The 15,010-nt window shown below is 41.2% G+C and overlaps 1 protein-coding gene across 1 annotated transcript; it reads right to left on the bottom strand.

Moving 5' to 3' along the window:
- Positions 1–8,552: 8,552 nt before the first annotated feature.
- On the bottom strand, positions 8,553–13,555 carry LOC120040016 (sodium/potassium/calcium exchanger 5-like; the record flags this gene model as incomplete). The annotated part of the gene is made up of 7 exons (XM_038985334.1): positions 13,396–13,555; positions 12,878–13,057; positions 12,664–12,747; positions 12,316–12,419; positions 10,639–10,739; positions 9,806–10,077; positions 8,553–8,759 (listed from the first exon to the last, which is right to left on the bottom strand). Coding segments are annotated over exons 1-7 (1,108 nt in total), but the record flags the coding sequence as incomplete, so codon positions are not given.
- Between the last annotated feature and the right edge of the window lie 1,455 nt (positions 13,556–15,010).

Here is a 15,010-nt window from a genome sequence, read left to right on the forward strand (position 1 = left end):
ACACACATGATGCAGGTAGATATAACACACATGATGTAGGTACATAAAACACACATGATGTAGGTAGATAAAACACACATGATGCAGGTAGATAAAACACACATGATGCAGGTAGATATAACACACATGATGCAGGTAGATATAACACACATGATGCAGGTAGATATTACACACATGATGTAGGTAGATAAAACACACATGATGCAGGTAGATAAAACACACATGATACAGGTAGATATAACACACATGATGTAGGTAGATAAAACACACATGATGTAGGTACATAAAACACACATGATGTAGGTAGATAAAACACACATGATGCAGGTAGATAAAACACACATGATGCAGGTACATAAAACACACAGGATACAGGTAGATAAAACACACATGATGCAGGTAGATAAAACACACATGATGCAGGTAGATATAACACACAGGATACAGGTAGATAAAACACACATGATGCAGGTAGATAAAACACACATGATGTAGGTAGATATAACACACATGATGTAGGTACATAAAACACACATGATGTAGGTAGATAAAACACACATGATGTAGGTAGATAAAACACACATGATGCAGGTAGATAAAACACACATGATGCAGGTAGATATAACACACATGATGCAGGTAGATATAACACACATGATGCAGGTAGATATAACACACAGGATACAGGTAGATATAACACACATGATACAGGTAGATATAACACACATGATGTAGGTAGATAAAACACACATGATGTAGGTAGATAAAACACACATGATGCAGGTAGATATAACACACATGATGTAGGTACATAAAACACACATGATGTAGGTAGATTTAACACACAGGATACAGGTAGATATAACACACATGATGTAGGTAGATATAACACACATGATGTAGGTAGATATAACACACATGATGTAGGTACATAAAACACACATGATGTAGGTAGATATAACACACATGATACAGGTAGATATAACACACAGGATACAGGTAGATAAAACACACATGATGTAGGTAGATAAAACACACATGATACAGGTAGATAAAACACACATGATGTAGGTAGATAAAACACACATGATACAGGTAGATATAACACACAGGATACAGGTAGATAAAACACACATGATGTAGGTAGATAAAACACACATGATGCAGGTAGATATAACACACATGATGTAGGTACATAAAACACACATGATGTAGGTAGATATAACACACATGATACAGGTAGATATAACACACATGATGTAGGTAGATAAAACACACATGATGTAGGTAGATAAAACACACATGATAAAGGTAGATATAACACACATGATGCAGGTAGATATAACACACATGATGCAGGTAGATATAACACACAGGATACAGGTAGATATAACACACATGATGTAGGTACATAAAACACACATGATGTAGGTAGATAAAACACACATGATGCAGGTAGATATAACACACATGATGTAGGTAGATATAACACACATGATGTAGGTACATAAAACACACATGATGTAGGTAGATAAAACACACAGGATACAGGTAGATAAAACACACATGATGCAGGTACATAAAACACACATGATGCAGGTAGATATAACACACATGATGTAGGTAGATAAAACACACATGATGTAGGTAGATAAAACACACATGATGTAGGTACATAAAACACACATGATGCAGGTAGATAAAACACACATGATGCAGGTAGATATAACACACATGATGTAGGTACATAAAACACACATGATGCAGGTAGATAAAACACACATGATGTAGGTACATAAAACACACATGATGCAGGTACATAAAACACACATGATGTAGGTACATAAAACACACATGATGTAGGTAGATAAAACACACATGATGCAGGTACATAAAACACACATGATGCAGGTACATAAAACACACATGATGCAGGTAGATAAAACACACATGATGCAGGTAGATATAACACACATGATGTAGGTACATAAAACACACATGATGCAGGTAGATATACCACACATGATGAAGGTACATAAAACACACATGATGCAGGTAGATAAAACACACATGATGTAGGTACATAAAACACACATGATGTAGGTAGATAAAACACACATGATGTAGATACATAAAACACACATGATGTAGGTAGATATAACACACATGATGTAGGTAGATAAAACACACAGGACACAGGTAGATATAACACACAGGATGCAGGTAGAGATAACACACAGGATACAGGTAGAGATAATACACATGATGCAGGTAGATATAACACACATGATGCAGGTAGATATAACACACAGGATGCAGGTAGATAAAACACACAGGATGCAGGTAGATATAACACACAGGATGCAGGTAGATATAATACACATGATGCAGGTAGATATAACACACATGATGCAGGTAGATATAACACACAGGATGCAGGTAGATAAAACACACAGGACACAGGTAGATATAACACACAGGATGCAGGTAGAGATAACACACAGGATACAGGTAGAGATAATACACATGATGCAGGTAGATATAACACACATGATGCAGGTAGATATAACACACAGGATGCAGGTAGATAAAACACACAGGATGCAGGTAGATATAACACACATGATGCAGGTAGAGATAACACACATGATGCAGGTAGATATAACACACAGGATGGAGGTAGATATAACACACAGGATACAGGTAGATATAACACACAGGATACAGGTCAGATATAACACACATGATGCAGGTAGATATAACACACATGATACAGGTAGATATAACACACATGATACAGGTAGATAAAACACACATGATACAGGTAGATATAACACACATGATACAGGTAGATATAACACACAGTATACAGGTAGATAAAACACACATGATACAGGTAGATATAACACACAGGATGGAGGTAGATATAACACACAGGATACAGGTAGATATAACACACATGATACAGGTAGATATAACACACATGATGCAGGTAGATATAACACACAGGATACAGGTAGATATAATACACATGATGCAGGTAGATAAAACACAGGGAACACAATAAGAAAGGCTTCAGGTGGACAACAGTGCAAAATGGTTTAGAAACACTACTTTAAAGGAGTCCTCCCTTCCCCATTTTATTTTATTTAACCTTTATTTAACTAGGCAAGTCAGTCAAGAACAAATTCTTATTTACAATGACGGCCTACCCCAGCCAAACAGTAACCCAGGCGACGCTGGGCCAATTGTGCACCGCCCTATGGGACTCCCAATCACAGCCGGTTGTGATACAGCTTGGAATCAAACCAGGGTCTGTAGTGACGCCTCTAGCACTGAGATGCAGTGCCTTAGACCGCTGCGCCACTCGGGAGCCCATCTCTCTCTCATCCCTTCCTCCATCCCTTCTTCCATCTTTCCACCCTGTACCTCCTCACAAATCCCAAGCCTTACTGTTCACATTACAAAGTTCAGACGACAGAGAAACACCACAGGGAAATACACACACATGCCCCCATTGATGAACTCTTTATTTTCTCTCCCCCATCTCCCTCTTTCTCCCCCTCCCCCCTCCATCTCTCTCACCCCCCCCCTCTCTCTCTCTCTCTCTCTCTCTCTCTCTCTCTCTCTCTCTCTCATGTGAGCTGTTCTGAAGGTTAAAACATAATAATCCCATTATACTCTCATGTCTACCAACGTCACATGACAACATCAGTCCTCAACGCTGATGTAAGGTCAGTTCTTTGTGTTTTCTCTGTAATGGTAAAGCTTGGGGATAGCTGATCCTAGATCTGTGCCTAGAGGCTACTCCCACCCGAAGCTCACATGACGTCTCCTGGCAGCCATGCAGTTTGTGAGGTGAAGCAGGCGGTAATCTGACTGCTGTGTGTGTGCGTCTGTGTGTGTGTGTGTGCACGCGTTGCGGATGTGTGCATGTTGTGTGTGTATGTGCGTCTGTCCATTTCTGCGTCTGTGTTTAATGTGTTTAAGTGTACCTGCGTCTGTGTTTAATGTGTTTAAGTGTACCTGCGTCAGTGTTTAATGTGTTTAAGTGTACCTGCGTCAGTGTTTAATGTGTTTAAGTGTACCTGCGTCAGTGTTTAATGTGTTTAAGTGTACCTGCGTCAGTGTTTAATGTGTTTAAGTGTACCTGCGTCTGTGTTTAATGTGTTTAAGTGTACCTGCGTCTGTGTTTAATGTGTTTAAGTGTACCTGCGTCAGTGTTTAATGTGTTTAAGTGTACCTGCGTCAGTGTTTAATGTGTTTAAGTGTACCTGCGTCAGTGTTTAATGTGTTTAAGTGTACCTGCGTCAGTGTTTAATGTGTTTAAGTGTACCTGCGTCTGTGTTTAATGTGTTTAAGTGTACCTGCGTCAGTGTTTAATGTGTTTAAGTGTACCTGCGTCAGTGTTTAATGTGTTTAAGTGTACCTGCGTCTGTGTTTAATGTGTTTAAGTGTACCTGCGTCAGTGTTTAATGTGTTTAAGTGTACCTGCGTCTGTGTTTAATGTGTTTAAGTGTACCTGCGTCAGTGTTTAATGTGTTTAAGTGTACCTGCGTCAGTGTTTAATGTGTTTAAGTGTACCTGCGTCAGTGTTTAATGTGTTTAAGTGTACCTGCGTCAGTGTTTAATGTGTTTAAGTGTACCTGCGTCAGTGTTTAATGTGTTTAAGTGTACCTGCGTCTGTGTTTAATGTGTTTAAGTGTACCTGCGTCAGTGTTTAATGTGTTTAAGTGTACCTGCGTCTGTGTTTAATGTGTTTAAGTGTACCTGCGTCTGTGTTTAATGTGTTTAAGTGTACCTGCGTCAGTGTTTAAGTGTACCTGCGTCAGTGTTAAATGTGTTTAAGTGTACCTGCGTCTGTGTTTAATGTGTTTAAGTGTACCTGCGTCAGTGTTTAATGTGTTTAAGTGTACCTGCGTCTGTGTTTAATGTGTTTAAGTGTACCTGCGTCAGTGTTTAATGTGTTTAAGTGTACCTGCGTCAGTGTTAAATGTGTTTAAGTGTACCTGCGTCTGTGTTTAATGTGTTTAAGTGTACCTGCGTCAGTGTTTAATGTGTTTAAGTGTACCTGCGTTTGTGTTTAATGTGTTTAAGTGTACCTGCGTCAGTGTTTAATGTGTTTAAGTGTACCTGCGTCTGTGTTTAATGTGTTTAAGTGTACCTGCGTCTGTGTTTAATGTGTTTAAGTGTACCTGCGTCTGTGTTTAATGTGTTTAAGTGTACCTGCGTCAGTGTTTAATGTGTTTAAGTGTACCTGCGTCTGTGTTTAATGTGTTTAAGTGTACCTGCGTCTGTGTTTAATGTGTTTAAGTGTACCTGCGTCTGTGTTTAATGTGTTTAAGTGTACCTGCGTCTGTGTTTAATGTGTTTAAGTGTACCTGCGTCTGTGTTTAATGTGTTTAAGTGTACCTGCGTCTGTGTTTAATGTGTTTAAGTGTACCTGCGTCTGTGTTTAATGTGTTTAAGTGTACCTGCGTTTGATGTGCCTTCATTTGCATGCGTCTGCATGTGTGCATGCGTTCACACGTGTGTGTATCCATGCGTGTGTGTGTGTATGTGTGTAATCCCGGTGCTGGCTGGGCTAGTGTCTGGCCACCGGGCCATTGGAGCTCCACTAAGCCTGTAGGACCCAGCTCTGCTCTGGAATCCCAGGAATCAGCATGTGACTCGACTCTAACATCTGACATGTTCTCATACACTTTCTACACCTCCTCGTTTGGACTTCCTTAACTCTCTGATTGAGTAACATGAAAAGGGTTTAAACTAATGTGATTCCTTCTTTTCATGTAAAAACTGCAAATGTTTTGCTCAATAACACCTGCAGTCTGGAAGCAGGCACTTAGACCACATACACACACAAGTTATACCACTAAGGTACAACACATTTGCACAGAAATAATTACACAATTGTTGTGTAGACACAACAACGGTTCAGACAAACTCAAACATTGTGTCAAATGTGTTGTACATCAGATGTACAACCTGAGTGTACACAGCGCCGAAGGCAATATATTGAGGAAGGATGTATTGTGTATTGAGGATATATTGTGAAAAGCATTGATAAAAATGACATTGATATCCGACAGGTGGCGTCACTCCTACGCAAAGCTCGTCCCTTAACCAGACAATGCAGAGGGAATCGTCACTTTGTCTGACGTCAGACATTGGTAACACTGATGTAGAGGAGCCTGACTTACCTAGTGATCAATATGTATATATTTACTTACGATAGTGACACTCCAGACCAGTGTTTATATATATATACAGTATATACAGTGCCTTGGGAAAGTATTCAGACCCCTTAACTTTTTCAACATTTTGTTAGGTTACAGCATTATTCAAAAATGTATTGAATAATTTCCCCCCCTCATCAATCTACACACAATAGCCCATAATGACAAAGCAAAAACAGGTTTTTAGACATTTTTGCTAATTTATAAAAAAGAAAAAACTGAAATATCATATTTACATAAGTATTCAGTCCCTTTACTCAGTACTTTGTTGAAGCACCTTTGGAAGCGATTACAGCCTTGAGTCTTCTTGGGTATGACGCTACAAGCTTGGCACACATGTATTTGGGGAGTTTCTCCCATTCTTCTCTGCAGATCCTCTCAAGCTCTGTCATGTTAGACAGGGAGCGTTGCTGCACAGCTATTTTCAGATCTCTCCAGAGATGTTCGATCAGGTTCAACTCCGGGCTCTGGCAAGGCCACTCAAGGACATTCAGAGACTTGTCCCAAAGTCACTCCTGTGTTGTCTTGGCTGTGTGCTTAGGGTCGTTGTCCTGTTGGAAGGTGAACCTTTGCCCTAGTCTGAGGTCCTGAGCGCTCTGGAGCAGGTTTTCATCAAGGATCTCTCTGTACTTTGCTCCATTCATCTTTGCCTCGATCCTGACTAGTCTCCCAGTCCCTGCGGCTGAAAAACACCCCCACAGCATGATGCTGCCACCACCATGCTTCACCGTAGGGATGGTACCAGGTTTCCTCCAGACGTGACGCTTGGCATTCAGTCCAAAGAGTTCAATCTTGGTTTCATCAGAGCACAGAATCTTGTTTCTCATGGTCTGAGAGTCTTTAGGTGCCTTTTGGCAAACTCCAAGTGGGCTGTCATGTGCCTTTTACTGAGGAGTGGCTTCCGTCTGGCCACTCTAGCATAAACGCCTGATTGGTGGAGTGCTGCAGAGATGGTTGTCCTTCTGGAAGGTTCTCCCATCTCCACAGAGGAACTCTGGAGCTCTGTCAGAGTGACCATCGGGTTCTTGGTCACGTCACAGACCAAGGCCCTTCTCCCCGATTGCTCATTTTGGCCGGGCAGCCAGCTCTAGGAAGAGTCTTGATGTTTCCAAAACGCTTCCATTTAAGAATGATGGAGGCCACTGTGTTCTTGAGGACCTTCAATGCTGCAGACATTTTTTGGTACCCTTCCCCAAATCTGTGCCTCGACACAATTCTGTCTTGGAGCTCTACAGACAATTCCTTTGACCTCATGGCTTGGTTTTTACTCTGACATGCACTGTCAACTGTGGGACCTTATATAGACAGGTGTTTGCCTTTCCAAATCATGTCCAATCAATTGAATTTACCACTGTGATCAATGGAAACAGGATGCACCTGAGCTCAATTTCGAGTCTTATACCTTATGTAAATAAGGTATTTCTGTTTTTATTTTTTATAAATTTGCCAAAAAAACAAACTGTTTTAGCTTTGTCATTATGGGCTATTGTGTGTAGATTGCTAAGGATTAAACAAAAATGTTATACATTTTAGAATAAGGCTGTAACATAACAAAATGGCAGCTTCATTAAATAGTACCCAGAAAACATCAGTCTCAATGTTAACAGTGAAGAGGCGACTCCGGGGATGCTGGCCTTCTACGCAGAGTTGCAAAGAAAAAGCCATATCTCGGACTGGCCAATAAAAAGAAAATATTAGATGGGCAAAAGAACACAGACACTGGACAGAGGAACTTAGAGCTAGTTTGCACTGTTCTGTGAAGGGAGTAGTACACAGCGTTGTACGAGATCTTCAGTTTCTTGGCAATTTCTCGCATGGAATAGCCTTCATTTCTCAGAACAAGAATAGACTGACGAGTTTCCGAAGAAAGTTTTTTGTTTCTGGCCATTTTGAGCCTGTAATCGAACCCACAAATGCTGATGCTCCAGATACTCAACTAGTCTTAAGAAAGCCAGTTTTATTGCTTCTTTAATCAGAACAACAGTTTTCAGCTGTGCTAACATAATTGCAAAAGGGTTTTCTAATGATCAATTAGCCTTTTAAAATTATAAACTTGGATTAGCTAACACAACGTGCCATTGGAACACAGGAGTGATGGTTGCTGATAATGGGCCTCTGTACACCTATGTATATAAAATCTGCTGTTTCCAGCGACAATAGTCATTTACAACATTAACAATGTCTACACTGTATTTCTGATAAATTTGATGTTATTTTAATGGACCAAAATTGTGCTTTTCTTTCAAAAACAAGGACATTTCTAAGTGACCCCAAACTTTTGAACGGTAGTGTGTATATATATATATATATATTTACCTACGATAGTGACCATCCAGACCAGTACATATGTGAAGGCTGAGATCCAGACAGCGGACATAAAGAAGGTGAACATGAACCATTTTTTCCAGAACCGTCTCCTGCAGTCTGGAATCGTCAGGTAGAGAATCACGATGGCCGGGAGGGACAGCACCCACAGGATTCGCTTCAGGTCATTCTCTGGCATTGAGAACACACTCTTGTGGTCTGGAACACAGACACAGAGAGAGAAAACACAAGGGGTGTCAATCCCTGTTCTCATATGAAACACACAGGTGTGATGTACTTGAAAAAGTTCTCACACAAATTGTGACATTTTATGTAGAAGCCAGAGAAAGCGTTCAAGAGAAAATATGTGTGTGTGTGTGATTCTCAGATCTGTGTTTTGATTAGCGGCACCTCTTGCTGTGTTGTTGTTGCTTGGCAGGAAAATTGTTGCAATTTGTTCTCCTCTGTCCCCGCAAACTCCCCACTGGAGTAAATCACACACACACACACACACACACACACACACACACACACACACACACACACACACACACACACACACACACACACACACACACACACACACACACACACACACACACACACACACACACACACACACCTTCCTCAGTCTGCATGGCATCAATGTGTCATATACCAGAGCGGTGTGTGTGTGTGTGTGTGTGTGTGTGTGTGTGTGTGTGTGTGTGTGTGTGTGTGTGTGTGTGTGTGTGTGTGTGTGTGTGTGTGTGTGTGTGTGTGTGTGTGTAGTAGTGTAAAGTACATAAGAAACAATACTTGAAAGTACTACTTAAGTAGTTTTTTGGGGTATCTGTTCTTTACTTTACTATTTATATTTTTGAGAACTTTTGCTTTTACTTCACCACATTCCTAAAGAATATTATATACTTTTTACTCCATACATTTCCCTGACACCCAAAAGTAGTCATTACATCCTGTATGCTTAGCAGGACAAGAAATGGTCTAATTCACACACTTATTAAGAGAACATCCCTGGTCATCCCTACTGCCTCTGATCTGGGGGACTCACTAAACACATGCTTAGTTTGTAAATTATGTCTGAGTGTTGGAGCGTGCCTCTGGCTATCTGTAAATTAAAAAAACAAGAACATTATGCCGTCTGGTTTGCTTAATATAAGTAATTTTTAATTGTATATTTTCGCAATTATATTTACTTTTGATTACTTAAGTATATTTAAAACCAAATACTTTAAAACTTTTACATGACAGATAGAGTCAGCTACCCTCTGGTATCTCATTCAGGCCGTGCAGACTGAGGGAAATGTGTGAGTATCCTGAATCATCCTGGAAGATTCCGCTGTCGCTTCTAGAACGTCTGTGGACCCTCAGAGTGGTGTCGACCAATGGCTGTGTCTCGCTGTGATCCCCGGAACCTTTCCCCAGGCAAGTACAGCAGGGGCTGAACCTCCTCAGAACACACTCACTGATCCTCAGGTCAAAACACAACACTACGATGTACACCCCATAGACCAGCAACAGACAGGCTGCATCATACCTGGGGAGAGGGGAGGAGAGGGAGGGGAGGAGAGGAGACGGGAGGAGAGGAGAGAAGAGAAGAGGGGAGGGGAGGAGATTTGAGGAAAGGAGAAGAGAGGAGGGAAGAGGAGAGTTAAATGCTAATAAAAAATGAATACAATCACTTGTACATGTATATTAGAACTGATTGGTTTATGACTCTGTATTCGGCAATAATAAAATAGGAAGGTTGTGTACCTAGGAGGATTGTTGATGATTAGTATCATACCGCTGGGCTGTAAAGTGTTACTGCATGCTGAGATTGAGGAAGTGGAGTTGAACACAGATACTTACCAGTACACACAGGGCACTTTAACTTTATTATCAAAGACAATAAATTCTCAATGACATGTAAAACTTCCACTGTCCTGGAAAAGTTATACTGTTGCAAACACACACAGAAGGCACTCCCTACACACACAGAAGGCACTAGCTATACCGCACCTACACCACACACACACACACACACACACACACACACACACACACACACACACACACACACACACACACACACACACACACACACACACACACTTACCAGTAGACTTTGTTGTCTGAAATGATGGCTATAACAGCAGAGATAGAGATGGCGTAAGCTAGACAGTCCCGGAACAGAGGCCAACAGGTCAGACGACCCACCTAGGACAGAAAACACACTGTTTACAGCTTATAGTACACACACACACACACACACACACACACACACACACACACACACACACACACACACACACACACACACACACCTGCTCATTAGGCGACCGCCTATGGTGGCAGATTGACTAGATGCACCTCCAGCAACACATTAAACCTCACATAGTTCTGCCCAAACAATGTCAATTTCTCTCAACCAGTTGAATATGGGCTTTTTAGGTCAGCGCTGATGCCGCCCTTTGGAGCGCTCTACTAACATTCTGTCAGGCAAATCATCTAGCACATATAGGATATGGTAGAAAGAATATGTGGCCTTTTCTGTAAGGGAAAGGGGGATACCTAGTCAGTTGTCCAACTGAATGTATTCAACTGAAATGTGTCTTCCGCATTTAACCCAACCCCTCTGAATCAGAGAGGTGCAGGGGGCTGCCTTAATCGACATCCACGTCTTCAGCACCCGGGGAACAGTGGGTTAACTGCCTTGCTCAGGGGCAGAACAACATATTTTTACCTTGTCAGCTCAGGGATTCGATCCAGCAACCTTTCGGTTACTGGCCCAACGCTCTAACCACTTGGCTACCTGCCTGTAGCTCACAGGCTGGAGATAAAATGTATGACAATGTAAATAGACAGAAACTTCTTACATCATGCATGTTGTTCCAATCAAGTAGTTTAACCTAAATGGCGCCCAATCAAATTAGCCGACATGTTAACAAACAACGTACCCTAAAAACAGGACAGGTCAAAGTAAAACGGACAATCAGGCTACTCACAACTGCTGTCCAGGAGATTCATCCCGTGGGCCAAACTGTCATGATCAGTGGTTTCAGGTTTGTATCCAGACATTTATGATGAGCTGATCATAACAAAGAAGAAAATACTTGTGCATTTCCAGCTGTAATAACACACTGCAAATAGAGATATCTCCTCCTGATAAAGTTGGGTAGCTGATATTCAGAGCTTAAATAGCCAAATCACAGGAATCAGGACTAATAAAGCCAATGCAACGGCCTGTTTGACAATCGGTGGGCCTACCACATGGATGGGCATTCAGAAGAGTTTATTTCATGCGACACTGTAGGCTATACCTCAGTAAGCACGGACTGACACCATTGCCTTTTGGATGCCTTTTGGCCTTGATTTCCATGTACATGGACATTCGTCCGGACCGTCCGGTTGGGACCAAATCTTAACCAATCAGAGACGTTTAGGCTTGGTTCAGATTTGGACCGGTATGATATGGCCCAAACATAGACGTCTAGAAATTGCGTCTTTTCAACTTTCATTCAGAACCGAAAATGAACCTGATTTCAACGTGGGCGGCAGAACGGACCAGGACCGGCCCGACACACACACACACACACACACACACACACACACACACACACACACACACACACACACACACACACACACACACACACACACACACACACACACACACAATCATCTCCCCCCTTGACCTACTAAAGCTGCCCCTGGCTGGAATGGATGATTATTATACCACTGAGCTCTTTATGGTTAGGTAAGGCTTCCCATAATGTGTGTACTGTACACATACCACTTTGGTCAGGAGTCCACAAGCAGCACAGATCCCCAGGAGGTTGTAGACAGCTGATCCTACGATGGTGCTCACACCGATGTCTCCCTTTGTCACAAACACACCTGGGTAAGACAACACACACACACACACACACACACACACACACACACACACACACACACACACACACACACACACACACACACACACACACACACACACACACACACACACACACACACACAATTGTTAACACATGATGATGATGATGACAACGATGAGGATGATGATTGTAGTGAGGTGCAGTTATTCTCAGCAAACCATAGTAATTAAATGTTGTGCATATGTTTCAGATGCCTTACGTACCCAGAAAGGCAGTGACCATTTCAGGAGCAGAGCTGCCTGCTGCCATAAAGGTGGCTCCTGCTACGTCCTGAGATAGACCCAGACCTGGAACGGAGACCAAGAGACGTTGCCATTTAACACACGCACGCACGCACGCACGCACGCACGCACGCACGCACGCACGCACGCACGCACACACACACACACACACACACAAACACACAGAGTGACTTACGGTCACTGATAAGTTCTAGAGAAGGTAGGAAGTAGTCGTCACAGACTAATGCAACTGCCAGCAGCATGTAAAATATGATCATAAAGTGTATGAGGAGTCCTCCATCCTTCCTCTCCTGTAGTGTGAAGAACCCCTCTGGAAACTCAGACGACTGCGTTGTAATACACTCTGTCTCATTCTCTGAAACAACACACACAGAGTTGTCTAAGTTACAGAAAGTAACAGTCTACAAACTCAGTAAAAAAATATACATACTGTATGAAACTTATACAATAAAATAAACATTTGAAGTGAAAAATGAAAGTAACAGTCTACAATAACATAATTATAGGCTTTTTGAATAGATGTCTGTAACATTACTGAATGACCACAGTGCCAACATTGTGTCTATTCTTCTGAGGAATGTTATGGGGATTCGTTCTCAATTAGTCACCGCCATTAGCTGCGAAAACATTGTCACCGTTTATTGGCTTGATCTAATTGATTATCAGGCTTGATGGGTAGATTTGAACACTCACCTAGTGCCCGGCGCACTCTGTTGGAACGGGAGTCCTCCTGAGCTGCTGCTGCAGTGAAAGACACAAGATGAACCGTGCAATAGAAAACTGAAACTAGTCCTAGAAAATAAGGTATAAAGTATTTTCTGTTCTTCTTGTGCAGCACTCCGTCTCTATACATGGTTTTAGAACAGAAACCGGTAAAAAAAAACGCTTTCATTAACTACTGCTGCAGTGCGTCATGAGTTCACTAATAAGCCAGTAAACATACAACAAGCCTCTTACTAACTAACCTAACTCACATATACCACTACTCCCACTACCCTACTCTATTAGGGCTGAAGAGAGATCATGGGGGAGAAAAGCATATTTTAAGGCCTGTGTTCAGCGAGAGAGAGAGAGAGAAAGAGAGAGAAAGACCGAGATCACGGGATGAAGTTATTCTAGCTGAAGGCACCCCAGCCCCCTCTAACTCGCTCCCTCCTCCCCCCATTCAATTTGACCACCATAGAAAAGTCTCAAGATAGGAAAGATATTTCCTGGAAATAAACATTTACACTCATTTAATATTATTAGAAAGGTCTCACTCATGGTGCACATATAGGCCTAGGCTCCCATATGGAACAATTATATATTGGAATGTTTTTCAATAAAATGTAAATATATTGTGGAAATGTTTTTATCATGTATTCATCCAATATAGAAATAAATAGATTAAATATATGTAAATATATATGTTGTACATATGTGTAAAATACACACCTCACAATCTTCTCTACCCCGATGATAATGTTGAGACTCTATTGACCTCTAGTAACTTAGCATTAGGTTCCCAAAGTGGCATTTTGCATGCTAAAGTTGGATCATTGAGTTATAGTTGACAATGCATTCTGCAGCTATTGAGGTATAGCCTACCTGCCACTTATGAAACATAGTACAAATAAATTAGGTGTTTATTTCAAAAAGACACTTGAACGTAGAACATATATGTACAAATATTTAGAAATGTATTAAAATATATTTTTCCTGAGCTGTCAATCACAATTTCAAATGTCCCCGAGCCCTCACCCCAGGCTGGCCTCCAACTGACAGAGCAGCCATTACAACTTTTTATTTTCTTCTTCTTCAGAAGAAGAGAGCAGTTGTCACGGCCACAGAGCTTTCCAGTGGACATTGGCATTTTATTTTATTTATACATTCATAACATTGAATTAAATATGTTTTTAGCCTGGTGGGTGATACTTTCTTCAACTGCAAGCAAAGGTTTTCATCAAGCTTGCTAAGACAGCTAGCTCCTTTAGCTTGCCAACAACATGCAGTGTGACTGACCAAGGTAAGAATTGTTATGAAAAATTAAGTTCAGTAGAGTTAATGTCATGTTTGTATTAGATATAATTTAATTGCCAAAGCTTTTGTTAAATGTTCTTGGCTATCCAAGGGCTATTCAAGTTATGTGTTGCTTGTTGGCTAGCTAATTTAGCTAGCTTTAGTGAGGGTTGGGTGTCTGATAGAAATAGATTATTTCTAGCAAAAAATTATATATTTCCCTGCTGCAGTGGATCCTTCTGGTCTTGAGTCTTAGCTGCCTATGGACAGACCCCAGCCAATGGAAGTAGTCTTTTGTATCATTTAGCTA

The sequence above is a fragment of the Salvelinus namaycush genome, unplaced genomic scaffold (assembly GCF_016432855.1).
Source record: "Salvelinus namaycush isolate Seneca unplaced genomic scaffold, SaNama_1.0 Scaffold320, whole genome shotgun sequence".
Taxonomy (NCBI): domain Eukaryota; kingdom Metazoa; phylum Chordata; class Actinopteri; order Salmoniformes; family Salmonidae; genus Salvelinus; species Salvelinus namaycush.